Below are 19804 nucleotides of genomic sequence, written 5' to 3' on the forward strand. Positions count from 1 at the left end.
CAAACTTGCTATTGTATCTTCCATGGAAACTCTAGCTCTTTGGGTATTTCAGCATCAGCTGATGCTGTAGGATACTTGATTATGTTCAGTGTCTAAAGTTATTGACTTTGCTTCATGAATTATATGGTTTTGATATGTGTGGCTAAATTAACCTGATGTCATAATTGTTGTTGAGGTTGCTAAATGGAAATACAGGGGAGAAATCTCAGTTGAGAAGACTGAGACACCTTAATCAATTTACCATTCTTATCAAGTGCCTGAAATGTTCCATTCAGTGCAGAACTTTTATCCATGATGAAAGACTGAGCATTAAATAAAAAGGGATATCTGAATTGCAGAGAGACTTCTGGTATGATTGCCAGTTCCACCCCTAAGCATGTATAATCAGACACCAGTCAGCATTACAGTGTACAAAGCTATTTGCTGTACAGTATGTGGGGTTTTAGGCTAGATGTGAAGAACTGTGTGGAAGTTCCATAAGGCCTAGTTAGTGTCTGTAGGAGAAGCTTTTCTTGAAGTTATTAGTTGAAGCAATAGTTGACAGAAAATGTTAGAAGAGATCAGATGGAAGCAATGTGTTGCACAAATGTGTTTTTATCTTAGGCTCAAGACTCTCTGTACACAGGAACTTTTGTTTACTTGCCTTTAAGTGAAGTGGTTACTGTTCATTAGGAATACTTTCATGTTAGCAAGTAACTAATACTCTGCAAAACTAACATAACTGATGTCTGACAGATGGAAGAAACCAAACTGTGATGTTTGATACTCTTGAGGACTGGCGTGATGAGTTGGAACGGACTAAAGGGAATGTGAAATATAAAGCAGTGGTCACCAATGAAGGCTACAGAGTCTCTGAAAAGTAAGCTTGCCCTGGCTGATAGTAAACTTCTGATATATATCTCATCAGTATTTGTAAAAATTAATGCTCAGCATTTAAGGTAGCACTATACTCCTTTGTGGAGTCTGGTTTCCATTTTTTACAGAAAAACTTGGTTTGGGACCTCGGGAGGTGATCTTCTCCACTCCCCTGCTCAAGCTAGGCTAACTTCAACATTAGATTAGATTGCTCAGGGCCTTGGTCAGTCAAGTTTTGAATATCTTCAAGGATGGAGAATACCACCTTAAATGGTACAGGAAATATGAGTCTAGTAGGCACACTTATTAGGGTGAATTTTTGCTAGTCCTGTACTTTTACTCTGACAAAACTTGAAGTTACATGCAGCTGCGTGTTTTTTTTTTTTTTAATAAAACTGGTTTAAGGTATATCTGCAAAAGTGCTAATTTAAGTTAAATTGCATCTGCTTTAGTGGAAGAGTAGAGATGTATAGTTCTGCCATTTTCACTAAGTGGTATCAATGATCTTTCAGAGGTATACAAGGCTTTGTGTAGTACCCATGTTGAATAACCAATTCTGAAAGGCTTTTACAGACCTTGGAAATAAAGTTTCAAAATAGAACTAAATTTTAACTATGTATTCTAGAACTGTATTGAGAGACCCAAACTGAGGTTAAGTATATAGTCGCTTCCGTGGGCCTTGAACATAGGTAGTGCTGGTTGATAATGGGAACTGAGTTATACTAAATGATATCCTTTAATTTTGATGCAAATTACTTACAAGGCATGGAAACAAAATTGATTATCTGATATTATTAAGGGTATCTTTGAAACTGCTAAGAGCCTGAGAGAACCGAAGCAGTTTTAAAGATCAGTCTCAGATGTTACAGTTAAATGTGGGACTTAATTGCAGCATTGGAAAGGCAGGAGAATATTGCAGTGAGAATAGTGAACGGCTCAAGATTGGAAAAAGATACCTTTTCTAACTGAAAATAGAGGGAGGGTTTTGAGGTTGACATAATTACCTAGTAGGAAAGACTTTTGTAGCTCTAAGAGTGAATATATAATTAGCATGTGGGCTAGAACATTTGCCATCATTAAAAGGAGCACAGAGACTGTTCTTTGTTCAGCTCTTAAGTGAAAGAAGCTTTTTGTCATCTTAGGTTGCCTTTGTATTTTGTTGTTCCCATATGTGTCTCTGAAGAGAGTATCTTGAAGTTCCAAGGCAGAGGCATTCCTGTAAGTATATATGCATTGTTGAAGGATAATAAGAAATCTTACGGAGAAGGCAAAACTTCAGCTGGTGTTACAGATGTTATTGCATTTTAACTTCAGAATTTGTTTTTAACAGTTGACACACAGTACACTACTTCATCTGTAGAAGGAGAAATAGATGTTGGAAGGAGAGGTGCACAAAGCTTTCCTGTATTCCCCTAAACAGTGTAAAGCAAAATACATGGCTTATTGGTTCACAGCCCCCATTTACTTATCAAATGTCTAATGTCCTATAGTTGCACATGCTACTAATGTCTTTCCATCTGTATTTTTCATGAGACTGACTATCTGACCAGCATCTAGGTGGTGCAGGATGTAGGGCTTGAAATGCTATTAGATACTGAGCTGAAGACTACTCATGTGCAGATCTGGGTGAATACCTCCAATTAGCTAGCTTGAGTATCAGTAATAGTATGGCTGTGATGATGCAGTATTCTTGCAAAGCCGGGTAGCCTAACTGGAAAACTAGTTCTACCAGTCTTGACGGAAAATGAAATTAAATATGCTGTTCTGCTCCCTGTAGCAAGGTGGATCTGACTTCCTACATAGCATTGCAGTTTAAGAACTGGTAAGACAATGTAGAAACAAGGAGCAAATAAATATCATTTATGAGACCTTACCTTAGTTGCTGAGTGTCTATCAAATTTGCCAGTGAAAACAATGTGCATTTCATGCTCTTAAATTAATTGGTACATGGTGAAGATACTGCTGTATTGTCCTGCCTAATTTGGCCTTTCAGACAGTGAAGTTCAAAGTAGTTCAGTTGACTTGTTCTCAAACAGTCAACCTGACAGATACAGTGGCTGTTACGTAGGAGAAGTGTGTGTGTGTGTGGGTTTTTTTTCCTTCCTTCTTCCTTCCCCTCTCTCTCTCCTCTCTCCCCTTAATTGTGTCTTGCGGTGTTCAGAGGCCTTGTAGAACTTTTCTAATTACTTCCAAATCCTTCTTGGGAAGCTAGTGTCAAAACAAGCTTGGCTATACTAACTCTGTTTGAGGTGGAAGTGAGGTGACAATATAGCCGCTTCTTCCCACCTTGATGGTGGTCGTATGGTTTTTGCATCCTTCTGAGGTATGCCTCTTGGCTAATATAAGTTGGTAGCACAGAACTTTAACTTGCTTATTAGGTTTTTAAAGCTGTCTCCAAACTATAGGCTCATCCTAGGGAGTGGAAGCCAACCTGAATTCATTTCCTTTCTCCATGAGTAGCCTCAGACTAAACTGATTCTTTCAGCAGTTATTGGAGAGAAACAAGGGTGTATATAGATGACCGAGTCCTAATTTGGCTTCTGTAATTTTCCTGATGAAAGGGATACTGACCTTAAGTTTCAAAGCAAGTTTAAAGATCTGCTTGAAAGCTGCAAGCAGATGATGTGACTCAAGAAATCCTTAGTAAGTATAAAGGAAATGAGAAGCTTTGTAGTTGCAGGTGTTCCTTGTAGCAAGTCAGTCCTCGGTCTGGTTTAGTTGTGGAGTTCTTGTTTAATATCTTATTTCATATGCCTAGATGACACTGACTTATGCATAGCTCATGTGGGAAGGCATGACAATGTATTTTGTGAGATATCTTGAAGCTGAGATATAAGAAAAACACCACTATGTATGTCTGTGTGGAGAAACTGTGTACTATATAAAAGCTGCTTAAAAGAGCTGACTTATTTTGGCACATCTCCAGCATAATTTGGCAGTAGCCATTTGGATCAATTTTTTCACCTGTGAGCAGAGTTGAGAAAGTAGTGTTTCAATATAATCTGACATCTTATGTGTTTCTTCTGTCTGCATAAAGCTCTGCTTAAAGTTTGCAGCTGATAACAGTGTGCTGAGGCATTTAGTTTTGGTGCAAATGTAGAGGTTTGCTACTGATGGGTTCACTGGATACACCAAAAAATCAACAAAGCATAGCATGGAGAAATCTATTGTAAGGACTCTGTCAATCTCAGCAAATGCTTTGTACAGGACAGTTGACCAATTATTACTTGATAAATGTCTTTCTGCAGATTTGGTGTTGGTCTTGTCATAATGGGGCTGCTCTTCTCAAAATGTCTGCATTTCCCAAAGAACAGGATGACAGCACTTCACAAATGCAAAAAGCCTTCTTGGATGGGTCAGTAATAGCTATTCTGTCCACAACACTTTGCTTGGTATGGACCTTGCTTCTCTTTTTCCATATATGCTATGTCTTTAAGCTTGCACGCATCAAGAAACAAGTTCTAGATCTAGAAGTAGTTCTTACAGTGGTATTGCTTTAAGCCCTTGGACTAACAGCATCACTGGTCAATCTTGCAGGACTGTAACATCACTGAAGGCTTATTTGCGAAAATATACGTACTAGATGAATCTGTACCTACTGTGGATAGGTGGGGGCAACTGGCTTATTTCTAAGTAAAGCAGCTCCAAACCCTGTAGGTCTTAAGTGCAGTGAAAGTATCATTAACTGAAGGGTTCAACTGTGTTTGCAAGTAAGTGAAGTCCAGGCTTTTCATTACTAAACATTAACTTCCAAGCTGAGTTCTAAACCTTTCTGTAAGCTTAGCTGCTCTCTCAGAAATAGATTTTTGTCCTTATATGTTTTTATCTGAAGTGACCTAAAATGGCTGAGACAATCTAGCAGTTCACTCCTGCTGCTTTCAGGTGTAATGGCAGACAGTACGTTGTTTCAGCTGAGTTAGTGAGGCGAGTAGAAGTCTGAAAAATGTCAAAGCTAACGTAAAGGGAAGAGCACAGCTGCCTGGCTGCAAGTTACAGCAATGACTTGCTGCTGCTTTTTCTAGTTTACCTACATAGGGTCCTGGAGAGACTCTTAGCAGCAGCAAGATTAGCTTGGATCAGTATGTACACATCATATTGCTTCACTGCTAGCTCTTTGTGCTTCAGAGTCTGTTAATTGCACAGAATGGATAGATGGTAGCTTAATTAGGCACTTAAAACATTTTTTGTTTTTGAAGTTAAATATACTTGCATGGGAAAGGCTTTTAACTCTTCCTGCAGATTCTCTAACATTTCCCTTTTGAAATGAGGATGTTCACATGATTTATGGCTTTTTTATAATGCTATTTCAAAATATGAAAGTAAAAAACTAGCAGTAAGCTTTAACAAGATATAAACTGATATTCTGGGCCCTTGTCTTTGGCCATCTGAACTTGCTGGCCATGTTTTTGTTATGGAATACTAGTGGTTAACCACTAATGTTTAAAAATAGGTCTACAAATTGTGCATAAGGGTATGTTAACATGCTATTGTAATGGTAATCTGAAATCTTAACCACACAGCATATGTGTACTATTGACAGCTTTTCTTGTTGAAAAGGTTTGTGTGGAGTCTGGGCTTCTGGCATAAACTGCTCATTTCAGTTTGGACCAAGTGTCATAGCTTACAAATGATTGATTTCATTCCATTCTCAGACCTGATGCATCCATGCGTAGGTCTAATGATCAGTATTTGAGGTGGACCCCTGTAATTCTCACTTAAAGCAGGCTTCTGTGTTGCAACGTACAGCAAATTGCTTTGTCCTGTATTGGCCAAGTGCCTGCGAGGCTTCACTCTGAAGTATAAGCTAGAGCAGCTTTTCCCAAACCTTAACAATAAAAAGCCAGCATGACCATGGAGGGGTTTACTAAGCTGATGCTCATCTGGGATGACATTTGTCTGAGTACTTGACTCAGAGACAGCCTCTGGAGTCTTAAAATGAGAGGATGTTCTGGATCCAGACTAAAGTTCATCTAGCCCAGGTTCATCTCCACCTCCCCGCTGCTTCCCCCTCTCTGAGGGGAAAAATTAGCAGATATGCAGTGTAGGGAAGTACAGGGGGAAGTGTACTCTTGTTTGAGTCCAAATTATTTCTTCTTTCCTTTATTCGTGTGTTTTGTGAGCAGACCTGGCAGCTAAGTGTCAGAATGCAATTCAGTTGGTAAAAGTCAACAAAAATTTGAAGTGTGTTGGAAGGTTTGGCTGTTTCTGTCCATCCCTTTTCTCTGGATTCACCTCTGTGAAGACAATACCTATTAAAGAAGCAGTAATACAAAACTGAGTGATCTTTGTAATATTCATAAAGCTCCACAAATATGCACAGACATCGCATCTTTTATATCAGTGTAACAGTTAAGAGCAGCAAAAGTTTTTCTAAGCTTGTAGGCAAGCTTCTTGCCAGTATTTTAAAATGCATGGAGAAGATTAGGTTTCCAGTGTGTATATTGCTTAGTCTTATAGCTGTTTCCCAAATCATGAATGTTAACTTTGTTTCCGGAGATAATAGTTGGTGCTTTTGTGTGTGAAGCAGAAAGCTTAATCTCTTGATAATTTGATTTAGAATCTATAAGACAATTAGTAAACCTCCCTATGAGCTCCTGAAAACAGATGACCTGTCCAGCAGCCTTCCATCTCTGCAAGATATCCAGACTGCATACACAAGATTTAAACAGCTGTTTTTGATAGGTAAGTCTAACTTTAAAGTAGTCCTTAATCTCTAAAGTGACTGAGATGCTAAACAATGAGTTTTGTCTCATGAATGCAGTCCTCGTCTTTATTGGTGTTTTGCTTTCGATTGTAGTTAAAAGCAGCCTTCTAAACATGTAACTGAAGGCTGTGCTTATTACTGGTGTGTTAATGGAGTTTTGTAGCTTTCAAACTTAATGTCTTGCTAAACTGTCACAGTATCAGAAAGTGGCTTTTGAAGAGTTAAAGCAATTACTGGAGTTGAAATGTGAATTATACATTAGCTGGATTTGAACTATCATGTGAGAGATTTTCAATCTTGCCTGCTTCATTTAAATTGAATATTAAGTGTTAAGCTTGTAAGCCTTTGGGCTATATCAAGAGTTGAGACTAAATGCTAATTGATTTTTTTGCCCTAACTGTTGTTATGAACCAGTTGTGCTTCAAAACATCTGAAGCATAAACTTGCTTAAAGTTCTGTTGTCACTCTCATTGCAGAGCTAAGATAACTACTGTAAATAATGAGTCCCCTTGAAAGGAATAAAAATGGGGGCCATGTGCAAGTGTAATCTAGGCTTTCAAGCTCTCTCTTGTAGCACCTTACCTATCTTGTTGTCATGAAACAGTACTTTGGCCTTACCTCTGGGAAGAAAAAGGTCCAACTGCATGTGCACAGTGGCCTATCTTAGAAAGTGGGGCCTTTACAGTAAAATATCGGTGCAAGTGTTGCAGTACCCTGTCTTGTGGCATGCTGAACACTGGCCACAGTTAGCTCAAGATTACTGATGTTGGACATGATAGAACTGGTCATCAGTGAGAAGTTAACTTTTGTAACATAGCCTACAGGCTGTATTTAAGTTCTGTGGGTTTGAGGTTGTTTTTGTTGTTGTTTTTAATGGAATTTAGCTGATAAGTTGATATTGATTGCAATTTACGGTGCATAGCTTCTGGTAAATTTGCAGTGAAGACTTTGGTGGCACTCTGAAGAGAAGGCTGGGATATATGGGGAGTAGGCGGAGTTTCACACTTTTTTTTTTGCCTAGAAATTAATGCTGTTAGATCTGCAATGAATCTTTCATACTTGGGAACTAAATTACCTGTATTTTCATGTGTGTTTTAGTAATTTACCCTTTAGGGGAAAAAGGTGAAGGCTGAACTTGAGTTTAAGTCCTTTTAACATCAGTCACTAAATATTGCATATTTAAATTATTGTCTGAGTATTTTACATTATTTGAAACTAAGGAGAATGTTAAAACTGCATTCCAGCAAATGTTTTTCTCTTACAGCTTTTTAAATGAGCTTTGTTAATAGACAGCAGCTCACTAAATACAGCACTACACTAGCAATCTGAGAACTACTCAGATAATTTTTTGCAGGCATATTAAAACCTTACAGGAATTCAAACTATTTTACTATTATGTTTCAAAGTCTTAACCCATTAACCACTACTTCTGTTCTTTACATGCCTAGCTAATTTGATGTAAGTAACTTTAAATGTAACTTACATTTCCTGAATATGTCCAAACTGAAAGGAAGTTTCAGTTATAAAAACCTTTAAATGAAGCAGGCAGCAACCTATGGTTGAATCCTGAAAGAGGATTTTGGGAAAGCTAAATTTTACTCCTCTTATTCTTTGAAATGTTGCAAAGGTAGCTACTTGTTTTGGTGGATGGGTCACAAGTCTGTGTATGCCAGTTCCCCACATGCCTTAAATGAGGCTTTAAAGCCTTCTTTTGGTCCTCAAATGCTACTGGAATATTTCTTTATTGTACTAAAAGTAGGGAGGAAGGGAAAGCTCCATCTCTATTGTGATGTTCTTAAGCAAAATACCACAAATAATAAAACAAGCAGAAAATGTCTTTGTCTTTTAAAGTTTCTAGTTTGACTTGAAATTAACTTTGGCTGGCAGATAACTGCCAAACCAAACAGTTCTCCGTAATGGAAAAGGGCTAAAGAACACTTCAGTAAGGAATATAAATGTCATCACGTGGCAGGGTAGGGAACCTGATCTTCCTACAGGCAGGAAAGACAGATCCCTTTTCCTTGATATATCATGAGGTGTGGGGTGTTTTTTGTTTTCTGGCTTTTTTTATTTGTTTTTATGACTAAAACTGATACTATAATTTTGCCTTGATTCAGAATGGATAGATGTCCTCTGAGTGGTGTGATAAGCTACAGAACATGAGATTTGGGTGCAAGGAGAAATTCTAAAAATTGGATGGAAAGAGCATGAATTGGGGAGCCTAATGTGTAAAAGGCCTTTTACTTAAAGGCCAGACAGTGAATTTGGGGAAGCTAATTGGGAAAGACTGGAGAAGACTACATCTAATGTGAACGGAACAACTAGGGACCTTTGAAGATGCACTCTAATGCTTAAGGTGCAGAGGACAACTAGCTTCTATGGCCAAGGTGAAATGAATTGGGGGAAGAAGCATTTTAAATGTGAACAGAATGAGGGGGGAGTAAGCCAGGAGGCAGAACGGTTTCAGGCACAATCAATCCAGACGCACCTCTGCACTTAAGGATCATAGGTGAGAGCTGTAGAAACCAAGACGGAAGTGAGTGTGTGCTGGCAGTAAATATCTGAAGCATATGGAGAGACTTTGGGAGGTGAAAACAGGAAGTTATACAGAAGCATGGAGAACTGAAGCTCAAGAGCAAAGGAGGAAAGTGTTGCATACCTCAAACTGTTCTGTTGTAACAGAATTGTCGTATACCTGGGGCTTCCAGGTTGGTAGCTTATGCAGGAAAGGTGATCTAGTCTGGTTTTAGTGGACCACATCAGCTTATGAAAGCCTTTCAACTTCTGAATACTGGCTTTAATAGAAATAAGAGTAAGTGAGACTGACTGCATTTCACCAGTTATAAAAATCCCAATACCTACTGAAATTCATAAGTGTAGGAACTTAGAGGTGTTGCACTGGCCTCCTTGTTTGTCTTGATTCCCTTTTTTGATGTATTTTTTCCTCTCTTCACAGTTGGTGAAAGCTGTCTAAAACTTTTTCCAAGTATTCTTACACCAAATAATTCTATCTAGCCCCCTCTTAAAACCCATTCATGTTTCTGGCTCCAATGGCAATGACTTTCAAAATTCAGCCTCCTTAGGTTGGGCTTTATACAGAACGTGCTTTAAAGTCAAGACAACTGGATCTCAGAAGTAAATATTCATCTCCTGTGATTAAACTTCTTTTCCTTTCCCATGTTGAAAAACAAACTTCTTGGTTTGGTTACTGCGAACCTACAGCATACTTTCTCTAAAAAGCCAATGGTGCTACAAAGCTGTATTGATATTGGTAAGACTACTTTGCTTCCTAGTTTAGGCATAAACAGGGTATCTACTTCTTAAACAGTGATTAGGATTGACTCCTTAGTACTGGTTGTTTCAAAACTCTTCATACTTGAAGGCTAATACAACAGATGGCTGTAATAACAATTCAGCACTGTGTATATGTGAACAAGACAAACTTTTTTTTTGCAGATAACAGTACAGACTTCTGGGCTACTGATGTGAAATGGTTTTCATTGTTGGAGAGCACAAACTGGCTGGAGATCATCAGGTTTGCTACATATAATTTTCTGGGTTTCAAATTGTTAAATGAATTTGTAGTGGGTTTTGTAGCTATTTTCTTGAAACACAAAGGCATTCTTCACTTCCAGTAAGAAAGAAAATAAGACACTTACCCATTTATATCTTATTTTCACAACTTGAGCCTGTATTTTTACAGGCAGAATTGTGTTAAGCTTCCCACACTAAAACATGCGAGAAGCAGCAGATCACTCCGATTTAAAACTCTTCCAGCAAACCTATTAAAGTCATAGATCTAGTAACTTCCCTCCTGTTCTTAGTCACCTTCTTTCCAAACTGAAGAATCCTGTTTGTTTCTTGCATGAAACCTATTCCATGTCTCTGACTAGCCTTGCCATTCTTCTCTGTACTCCTATAATATCCTTTAGGACGGGATGAACTGCAGTACTCAAGATGTTAGCCCACCACAGATTTATAAAATGACAGTTGTTCTCAGTTTTGTCCCCTTCCTCTACTGATTGTTCCTCAAGTTCTTTTTTCTTCTCTCAGCTGTCCACAGTGAGTAAGTCTTGGCATGGTATTGGCTAACTTAAGGCTTGTTTTAGTGGAATATTGAAGTTATTTTTTGTCTTCAGTGTTACTTTGTACTAGCTGAATTGTCTGCCAGTTTATTATGTGATCAGCTTGCTATCAGGAAGAGCTTCTTCAGTCTTCTGCAGTCAGCTTTAGTTCTTCCTGTTCTGAATAATTCTCAACAAATGTTGCCATATTGTTGTTCATTCCTTATTCCGGAGTTTACAAATATGCTGAATGAGAGAGAGAGGTTCTAGTGAAGATTGTATGTTGAGGAAAGCAGTGATGTAACTACAGTTGTAAGAAATTAAATATCAGCCCAAGTTCTTGTCTTTGCTTTGTTTTGAGACCAGTCATTTCCGTACTTGAATCCAGCTACTTCCTGGATCAGCCTATTCTTGGCTCTCAGTCAGTAGAAATGCCTCTTCAGCTAGTCTAGACACTAGAACAAAGAATCTGACAACTCCACACTTATGAAATAAATTGTCGACTTCTTTTAGTGACCTAAGCAGCTGCAAAAATCCTCGTTTGTGTGCAAGATTTTGCTGAAAATACCAACGTTGTGAAAAGTTAGGACTAGAAACCAACTGCATTACACGTGGTTTTGTGTGATCTTTAATCCCACTCAGTTGTCCTTGTGCGATAATCTTTGGAATAAATTTTGTCTCCTTGTTAACAAAATCCAATTGCTGATTCTTCACTCTGCCCCTCAAAAACATATTGCAGGAGAAATATACTGTATAGGAGATTAGAAAATAAGTGTGGTGATGTTGACTCTTTCCAGGATAGAGATCTGGACATAAGGAATGGTAACAGTTTGTATGGTGACTGGTACAATATTTTATTCTGGACCACTATTATGATTGTACAGAGAACAACTGGAAATGCAAGGCTGATTGCCAAATAAAAATACCTTTTTGAAAGTTTTGCTCTTGAAACTAAACAACTTCTCATTTATACAAGTTGAGCATGATTTCATAGTCATTTTGAAAGACTGGCCAAATTTCAGTAGTATGAAGTTCCAATTCCTTTTAGGGAAAATTGTAAAAATGCTACTAAAATGTCCACTTATTTTTCCCTATACCACAATAGGCGATTCTTGAAAAAAGCAATTGAAGTTGCTGAATGTCTGGAAAGACAGCATACAAATGTTCTCCTTATAGGTAATAATTTCATGAGTTTATCCTTTTTTTTTATATATATTTTAACTCTTTTTACTCTCTAAATGTAGCTTAAGTTGTCAGTTTAATTATGGTAGAGGCTGCTAAAATTTGTAAGCATTGGTACTTTTAAGTACTTAAGCCTCATACACTCCTGGAATTGCTTTCTCCAGTTAACTTGATAAGTATAGTCCCAGACTAAGAGGATGTTGTGAATGTAGAAGCTGATGATGAATTTGCATGTGAGTTGTGTTATGCATTCCTGTCTCCTAAATCATTTTATTAAAGGTCTCCTAGACCTTTTGCTGCACTTAAAATTATTGTTTTTCAAAAAAAGAGAAATCTGAAAAGATGTTTTAATTTTGGTTCTAGAGATAGAGTAGTACGTAGTACCTTTATTAAAAATGCATGAAAGAGGATGCTTTTGTATACATCTTGAACAGTTTGTCCTGGACTGGGGACAGTAATCAAATGGAGAAACAAACTTAACGTTAACCTTTAACCTGTTTTCAGATTACTGATTTAGGCTCCCCCCCAACACGCATGCTGCCATTTGAGAAACTTAGTGTGGGGAGAGAAGATGCTTCCCAGAAGGTGTCTGAAGGGTGGAGAGCGCATGTCGCATAAGGAGGCGGTTTCAGTGCTGCCACGTGCTCCTTACCTCAAGTCTCTTGTGCATGTTCTGAGATACGTCAGGTCCCAGCGGCACCTCGTGAAGAGGCGCGTGCAGGGCAGGAAGGGCAGGGGTGGATCCGTGGCCTGGTGGCGTAGGGCAGAAGGGGCAGCATGCGCATTGTGGGAGACTAGAGGGAGCAGGGGTCAAAATTATAGCAGTAAGTGTTTGCTTTTGTGGTTTTTATTGTCAAAATATCCTGGTAAAAGTGTACAAAAAACCTTCAGTTTTTACAAAAACAAGTATTGGAAACACTTCTCTCTGACAGTATACCGCTTGTAAGAAATTGTGTGCTTCTCTAAATTTAATGTACAATTCTGTTTACTTAGCCAAAGTTAGCAATACTTTTATTATGTCATTCCTAAAACTTTGGGGCAGGGAAGTAATATGGCTTTTTCTTCTCCTCTGTAGAAGAGAGTGCTACTGATCTGTGCTGTGTAATCTCCAGTCTGGTTCAAGTGATGATGGATTCATACAGCAGAACAAAGTCAGGATTTCAGAGCCTTATCCAGAAGGAGTGGGTAACTGGAGGACATGGCTTTTTGGATCGTTGCAACCACTTGCATAAAACTGACAAAGAGGAGGTATGATTTCTTTAATTTCCTTACATACTATTTAAAAATTTACTAAGTATGAAGAAGGACTGGAATATCAGTCCAGAAAATCTAATTTTCCTGAGGATCTTTGTTTTGCTTCATGGGTTGGTGTTTTGTACAGTGTCACTATTCTTGTTGTTTAGAGTTCAACCATGTCTTGGTAATGAAAAAGAAAAAAACCATAAAATTTCCCACACACTCTTTAGGGATCTTTCAAAAGACTTGTCTATCTTGTCCTTTTAAACTTCATTAAACTGTAATGACCGTGACAATAATACAAGTGAATTGCACATTCTTGTTGCATCTAGAGTTTATTTTTATATGATATTGCTGAAACAGCTGCAGTCTCATGTACATTTTTGTTCTGGGAATAAATCATGCTGGTATACAGAATGAATATCATAGCTGTAAAGTGATTATAGGAATTCTTGATCAGAACTAATTTAGCCTGCTTTGCTAACTTCAAAAGACTGCAGACTTGTAGCTTTCATAGCAAGTTATTATGTGCAATTTCAGGTTAGAAAGCATTCATCTTTTTGTGAACAACTGCATTCAAAAAAAATAAACTATTGACAAGGGATAGCTCAGACTTTTTCAGAGTTCAGCTAAAGTTATATGCAGCAATTCTGTAGTTCACCAGAACACTTTGAGACTTGTATTTGGAGATACTAAATACTGTGAGTACATGGCTTGCATGATAGAATATTTTTCTTCAAACTGATGCAATATTTTCTTTATTTAGGCTCCTGTTTTTCTGCTCCTGTTAAACTGTGTTTGGCAGTTGGTTCAACAGTATCCTCCCGCATTTGAGTTCACAGAAACTTACCTGACTGTCTTGTCAGACAGCCTTTATGTACCTATTTTTAGCACTTTCTTCTTCAACTCACAACATCAGAAAGACACTAATACGGTAAGGGTTTGTTATTTTGGGGGTGCAATGTGTTGGAGAGCAGTTTTGACCAAGGAGTAAGGGACACTTAAATTCACTAGCTGTACATGAAGGATGATGCCTTCAAGGTGAAGGCGAGCAACTTCCAATGTAAGGAGTCAATTTCAGGCCTTCTGAGTCAACATGTGATGTGGGAAATCAAATTACTTGCTTCATTTTACAAAAGGGAGGTAACTTAGGAATGTATTAGCTCAAGTGTGTGGCTTTAGGCTCACATTTATTGTGTTTAGATGAAAATGAAGGTCCTTAACCTAAAAGGAACATCCTGCTGTCCTGCATAATAAGTTATCTTCAACAGCCTTGTGTTTTACACTCATTCTACTCCAAAAGCAACGTTTCCTGAATGCTGATTTACACTTGGTTCATGTATATCTCTAGTCTAAAAAGCTGGAAGTAGTGGAGGTATTCTCTGCAAGGCTGCACAAAGCCTGAAAAAGGCGAAGATCATTGTCTCTTAACTAAGGTGCTGATTTTGAAATTAAGTATAAGCAGTTATGCAGTGCTGACAGTTGAGAGACTTGGAGAGGCTTATCATACAATCCTAATGCCCCCTCCCTGCACCTCCCCCCCCCCAAACACTGGAAGAATCCCAGTGTCTGTCCATTTGCCCAATTTTTAAATGTCTTGTTTTTCTCAGATCACATCAATTTCAACATGTGAAATGCTTTCTTGCAATGGTGCTGCCTAATTGCCCTGTAGAAATGGAGTATTAAGTAACAGGGGATATCATATACATGCAAGTGAATACAGACCTGAAGGCTAATAGTGTTGGCCAAATATTGAATACACAGAAATCAAGAGTGCTATTGCAACTCTGTGAACTCTTCTATGGAAAAATGGGTTCCTTAATTTCGCCTTGACTTGGTCAGGATTCCTTTCTAGCAGCCTTAATTGTGACCTGTTTATTTTGGCAGACTGGTGAAAGCCTCAAGATACAAAGTGGTCCTTTCAAATTTCTTACTGTGTGGGATTGGTCTGTGCAGTTTGAGCCCAAGGCCCAGGCTTTGCTGAGCAACCCTCTTTATGCAGAGAAGCCCAAACCAGATAAAAGTCAACGGAAAACTACCAGATTCAAAGTAAGATATCTGCTTGACTTTAAGTGATAAAAACATTTTGCAGAAGTTAGTCATACTTCAAATGTACTTACAGTAGAAGCATTGGCTCCAGGTTTTACTTGACAATGCGTATACACCTCAGACTCTCCTGGGTTTTAAGAATGCAACTTGCACCCTTCTCAAGTTATAAATCACTGTTTTAGTCATGCACAGCCATGAATACAGGGTTTTTTTTCTTAGTACTTCTGTGCAAGTGTAGTGATAACTTCCGTATGGGACTTAACATCTAGTGTATTGTGGCAACTCACCTGGAAGTGATTTATTTTGTTGTTCAACAAAGTACCTGATTGAAAGATATAGCAGGCTTATAACTGGTGCCTTAATTTTATCCTGATGAGCGTAACGGTGTGTGCTTCTTTTCTAATTGCCCAGGGCAGTGATGATAGTGGATGGACCACCTCATTACTGGAAAGTAGCACAAATTCAGTAGCAAAAGCTTGTTTGGGGTAGCTTTTCTCCATTGTAATCTCCCTGTAACAGGGAATAAATTCTGTTCTGTAGAAAGCATTCTCAGCTGAGACTGCCAGCACAACCTACAATATTATGTATAGAACCTATATGTGGTGGGAAGCAATGAGAAACTCATGGATTAAAAAATTCTAAATCAAGTGCTCTTTAATTCTTGTGTGGCTAGCTTAAATTAAATTTAGTAATATTTAATATTTAAATGTATGCAAAGTTTTATTTTTTCAAAGAAAATGCCTTATTCAGTGTTACTACTTTGCTATAGTTGCATTGCAAGGAAGGTATCTTGGAATGTTATGCTGTGTGAAGTGTTTGTATTAAACACTGAGGAATAATAGTTTTAGACACAACCACCCTTTTGCTATATAGTCTAAGTGACTTTCTCACCGGTAAGTACTCTCTGAATGCAAGTTATATTTACCTTCCTCTTGATGTTGTCTAAAGTCCTATCAATATTTATTTTGGTATATTTGGTTTTTTTTCCCTCCCCTCCTAAGCATCAACGGCAGCTTTCTTTGCCACTGACACAAACGAAATCTTCTCCGAAAAGAGGATTTTTCAGGGAGGAAACAGATCATTTAATTAAAAACCTTCTGGGTAAAAGAATTGGCAAGTTCATAAATTCTTCAGATGAACCTCATAATAGCTTTAGAGAATTCTATGATAGCTGGCATAGTAAACCTGTTGACTACCATGGTCTTCTATTACCTTGCATCGATGGGCCAGAAATCAAAGTCTGGGCTCAACGGTATTTACGATGGATTCCTGAAGCCCAGCTTCATGGTGGTGGTACAATAGCAACAGCTGCCAAGATTTTGGACTTGATGGAGGAAGTACAAAGCTTGCAAGTGAAAATGGATGAAGAACATAGTCAAGCTATTTCTCGAGATGTGCAAGCTGTCCCAATGCTGAGAAATTCTGCTCGTTTGTCATCCTTGTTTCCATTTGCTTTACATCAGAGACAGTCTATCAAGCCAGCTTTACCCACTAGCACTTGGAAAGACTTGGAAGATGAAGATGACTTGGTCAAGAGGGATGATGAATTTGTTGACCTAACTGGTGATATGTTATAAAATATATAAATTAAAGTATGATTTATATGTGGCTAAGGTCTGTATTTTAAATGTTTTGCTATATCCTAATGTAAGGAACTCACTCAAGCATCTGCAGCCTATTTAGTCAGTTTGTGGGGGTTTAAAAAAAAATTAGTTGGAAAAAAAAAAAGCGGCCATGATTAACTGAGCATATTTTGAACTTCCATTTCACTCTAAGTGTTGCAAAAACACATTTTTAGCATAGGTTTAATAAAAAAAAGTCTGATAGACTGGCCATATGGCCACTCTACAAAAAATACATGCTTTTCTGATGTAAAGGTGGGATGCTAAATACATGTACAACGGTAATCATGAGGAATCTAGACATCAATATTTTCTTATCACCCTTCTTCCCCTTGAGCTAGAAATACTAAGATTGGAAGTCACTGTCACTAGGAGTTAATACATCTGCATTTTCCCCCCCTTTCCCCATGTGAAATAAATGGGGGAGGGTGGTAACTAAATGTGCATTTGTGAGTAATCTTTTTACAGCTGAAGAATAAACCTGTTGTCACCATAACTTTTCTGTCTACTATGGCATGAGCTGAAGTCATGCGCTTGTCAGCCTCATCTCTTCTGACAGCATTCACCACCGGCTTGCAGAACTTCTCCTTGTGTAGTGTTATAATAGCAGCTTGCCTGTTCTCAGCCTCTGCATGCACTTAGCATAGGGATCAGATGCAAGGGCTTAACTACATGTTGCTGTTAATTGTAGGAAATGGCCTGCCAGACTCTAATTTGCCAGGAGTACTCTTTTTCCTTTTAATGGAGTGAGAGGTTTCGTTCCAGACTCCCAGGTTATGCCAATTGCCTTTAAGGCTTTCTGTAGCTTGCACTGAGACCCTCCATATAGAAGGGAAAACAGTTTTGTTATCCTGCAAGGAAGCTGGATTTGCAGTCTCTTGCCACTTGTCATGAGTTGGTGGTATAGCTCATGAATGTGGCTTTCATATACCATTATGCACACTTGCATCCTGTTTCTGGATGTTACAGCAGTACCTCAGTGAAAAAAGCCATAGAGAAATGCCTGTCAACTTTTTGATCTACTGTGTGTGTATGTTTATATATAAAAATATTTTTACCACAAATAGTTGTCCTTTGTAAAGTTGTTTTGCTCTGTCAAATCTATTTTGAATGCTTAAATTCTACAATACCCCAAGAATGGATGTAAGTCATAAAATAGTTGCTTTGAGAGGGCAGAAATTGAATGTTTTCTCTGTAGTCTAGTACAAATTTAAAAATCCATGCTGGAAGACTTAAGTGATGGAGAAACTGTCACTTAAATTGGATCAGCTCACTGTAATCAGGGATATTAAACTAGGTTACTGATCAGTCACTTCACACTGAATTATAGTTAATATGTATAGCAAAAACTATCTGCAGCCCTCTAAAAATAAATATTAATCTGTTAAAATAAATGTATAAAGGGGGGGGGAACTCAATGCAACTCAGTGCCAAACTGAAGCTTCTCAACTCTTGATTGCCTTAAGTCTTAGTGGTGAAAGGACAATATTTAAGTTCATAGCCTTTTATTTAAAAAATAAATAAATAAATAAAATAAAAAGGCTAGTACTTACATTTACTTCCATGATATGTGTGATCTTAAAGCTAACACTTGCTAGAATGGGCTGTCCTGCAGTTGTCCTTCAGACTTTATTACCATAACTCAAGTGACTCATATATGCAATAATACTTTGCATGTGATATGAGCAGTGCATTATGGGGAAGAAATACCTATCATTCTAAGGTGTGTTTTCTTTTTTTAAGCACTACCATTGGAAAAACTTAAATGGATTTTTCTATACTTTTGATCAAATTGTTGTAATGTTTCAGTCATGAAGATAATGTATTTATATTAAAAAACAGATGTTGGACATCTTATTTGTACATAAGTTATCAAAGTTTATATAGAAGAGAGACATATATGTGGAATTGAACATGGGAACACTTCTAATGTAGACTAAATACCATTGTTATGGGTTTTCTGCACTATGGGTTTGGGAATATACTTAATATTTTTACTCCAGGCTTCTGTTTATACCTCCAAGTTTTTACACTGAATGCAAGCTAGAAGCTTTACAGTTCTTTTTAAAATGCTGTTATTTCTCTAGTGGGCTGTTTGGAGACTTTCAATAAAATATACTTTGACATATTTGTCTTGAAATAAGAATGTATGTTTAAGCTCATTTTGCAAAGTGACAATCTGCTGTGACGGGGTATTCTAGTTATACACTGGATATTTAAAGACTTTGTGGGAGGAGACTGTGCAGAAGTCTTGGTTGGGCTACTGGACAGGTGCTGTCAAGTCAAGGAACAGACAAAGTCAGTGCAATGTAATAGGATAACTGTGGAAGCCACCCTTTCTTAAGGTGGTCTGAAAGTGCCTGCTGAACATCAGCTTGGGGAGGGTTTATTAAACACTGGCTATTTCAGTCTTGGCAATGTATTTGTCTCATGAAGTGGCCCCTCCAGTTGAGAGGAGGGTGTATGTTCTTACCATATTAAACTAGGCAACTTCTTGAAATTAGTTACTGCACCTGAGTATTTCTTAAACCAAATGTATTGAGCATGGATTGGGGGGTGGGCACAGTAAATCATGAAGTACAAATGAGAAAAACATAATTTTTGCTGTAGGTAAACTGCTGGCTTCAGTATAAAAACAGCATTAGCACAAATCGCACATTCAAAAATCATACCACTTTGGATATTTCTTGAAGGGGATGTACAAGACTGAGATTTAAGACACAACCATTTTTGAAGTCTGGTAGAGTAATACAGTTAATAGCTTATGCAGTGGCTAGAAAGTGCTGGGTCATGTTGCAGCATGAGGTGTGCCCCTGCCTCATGCATATCTTCTGAAGATCAGCAAGTGTACTTTGACTGTTTGACTTAGGTTCAGGACAGCATTCACTATAGTGAAAACGTTTGATTATTCATGTATAGCCTAGTGGAATGCAGGGCTGTACTCTGTAAAGGTAGTCACAGCCAGCTTGGCCTCCTGATCCCCTGCTCTGTTTAAAGCTTTTTTTCTGTTCGTGCTCAAAACATAAATAAAGCCCTTCTAGGAGGCAGCAAAATACCTTCAGCAGTAGCTGTCTTGTGATGGGTTACTTCTG

At 38.0% G+C, this 19804-nt stretch overlaps 1 protein-coding gene across 2 annotated transcripts in view; it reads left to right on the top strand.

Moving 5' to 3' along the window:
- The window catches only part of MTMR12 (myotubularin related protein 12), a 34392-nt gene extending 15552 nt beyond the window's left edge, over positions 1 to 18840 (top strand). The window contains exons 7-16 of one of the 2 annotated variants that reach the window (XM_067316556.1): positions 736 to 859; positions 1998 to 2073; positions 4104 to 4210; positions 6413 to 6537; positions 10016 to 10094; positions 11729 to 11799; positions 12881 to 13053; positions 13808 to 13975; positions 14929 to 15090; positions 16092 to 18840. In XM_067316556.1, the coding sequence (XP_067172657.1) occupies positions 736 to 859; positions 1998 to 2073; positions 4104 to 4210; positions 6413 to 6537; positions 10016 to 10094; positions 11729 to 11799; positions 12881 to 13053; positions 13808 to 13975; positions 14929 to 15090; positions 16092 to 16667 (1661 nt within the window). In that variant the 3' untranslated portion in view covers positions 16668 to 18840. The remainder of the gene's footprint in view (positions 1 to 735; positions 860 to 1997; positions 2074 to 4103; positions 4211 to 6412; positions 6538 to 10015; positions 10095 to 11728; positions 11800 to 12880; positions 13054 to 13807; positions 13976 to 14928; positions 15091 to 16091) is intronic. The other variant, XM_067316555.1, reaches the window with a different exon arrangement.
- Positions 18841 to 19804: the final 964 nt, after the last annotated feature.

The sequence above is a fragment of the Apteryx mantelli genome, chromosome Z (genome assembly GCF_036417845.1).
Source record: "Apteryx mantelli isolate bAptMan1 chromosome Z, bAptMan1.hap1, whole genome shotgun sequence".
Classification (NCBI taxonomy): Eukaryota; Metazoa; Chordata; class Aves; order Apterygiformes; family Apterygidae; genus Apteryx; species Apteryx mantelli.